At 30.0% G+C, this 404-nt stretch overlaps 1 protein-coding gene across 1 annotated transcript in view; it reads left to right on the forward strand.

Moving 5' to 3' along the window:
* Nucleotides 1-197, forward strand: part of LOC138938368 (uncharacterized) — a 1,418-nt gene extending 1,221 nt beyond the window's left edge. Inside the window, exon 2 of the mRNA XM_070305283.1 lies at nt 42-197. Within this exon, the coding sequence (XP_070161384.1) occupies nt 42-197 (156 nt within the window). The remainder of the gene's footprint in view (nt 1-41) is intronic.
* The last annotated feature ends 207 nt before the right edge of the window (nt 198-404 follow it).

Below are 404 nucleotides of genomic sequence, written 5' to 3' on the forward strand. Positions count from 1 at the left end.
ACGGTGTCTCCACTCAACATTTTTGTCAAAATTGTCAAAAGCTGTTAACAGAGCTTCGATTCGGGGAGGAATGCTACGAGTGCCTTACTAAATTTAATGAGTATCAGGAAGACCCTGATTTAGCCGAAGCAGTATATTACGAAGACGACGACACCGTAGTAATAAATATCGAAATCCACGGTGAGGACGTGGAATAATTGCAAAATAGATATATATGTGTATTCTCTAGAAGTTAAGAACATTTTATTATAAAATATATATATATCATTTACTATATTCAATATTAACTTGAGTTTTATTATTTATAATTTTATTACGAGCATTTATAAGAAAAATCTCAGAAAATTCACAAAATATTATCGTTCCATTTATATCTTACTATATGCAAATATACATATTTTCCC

This window comes from Polyergus mexicanus, unplaced genomic scaffold (genome assembly GCF_030449975.1).
Source record: "Polyergus mexicanus isolate NDT 795.1 unplaced genomic scaffold, iyPolMexi1.0 SCAF_12, whole genome shotgun sequence".
Taxonomy (NCBI): domain Eukaryota; kingdom Metazoa; phylum Arthropoda; class Insecta; order Hymenoptera; family Formicidae; genus Polyergus; species Polyergus mexicanus.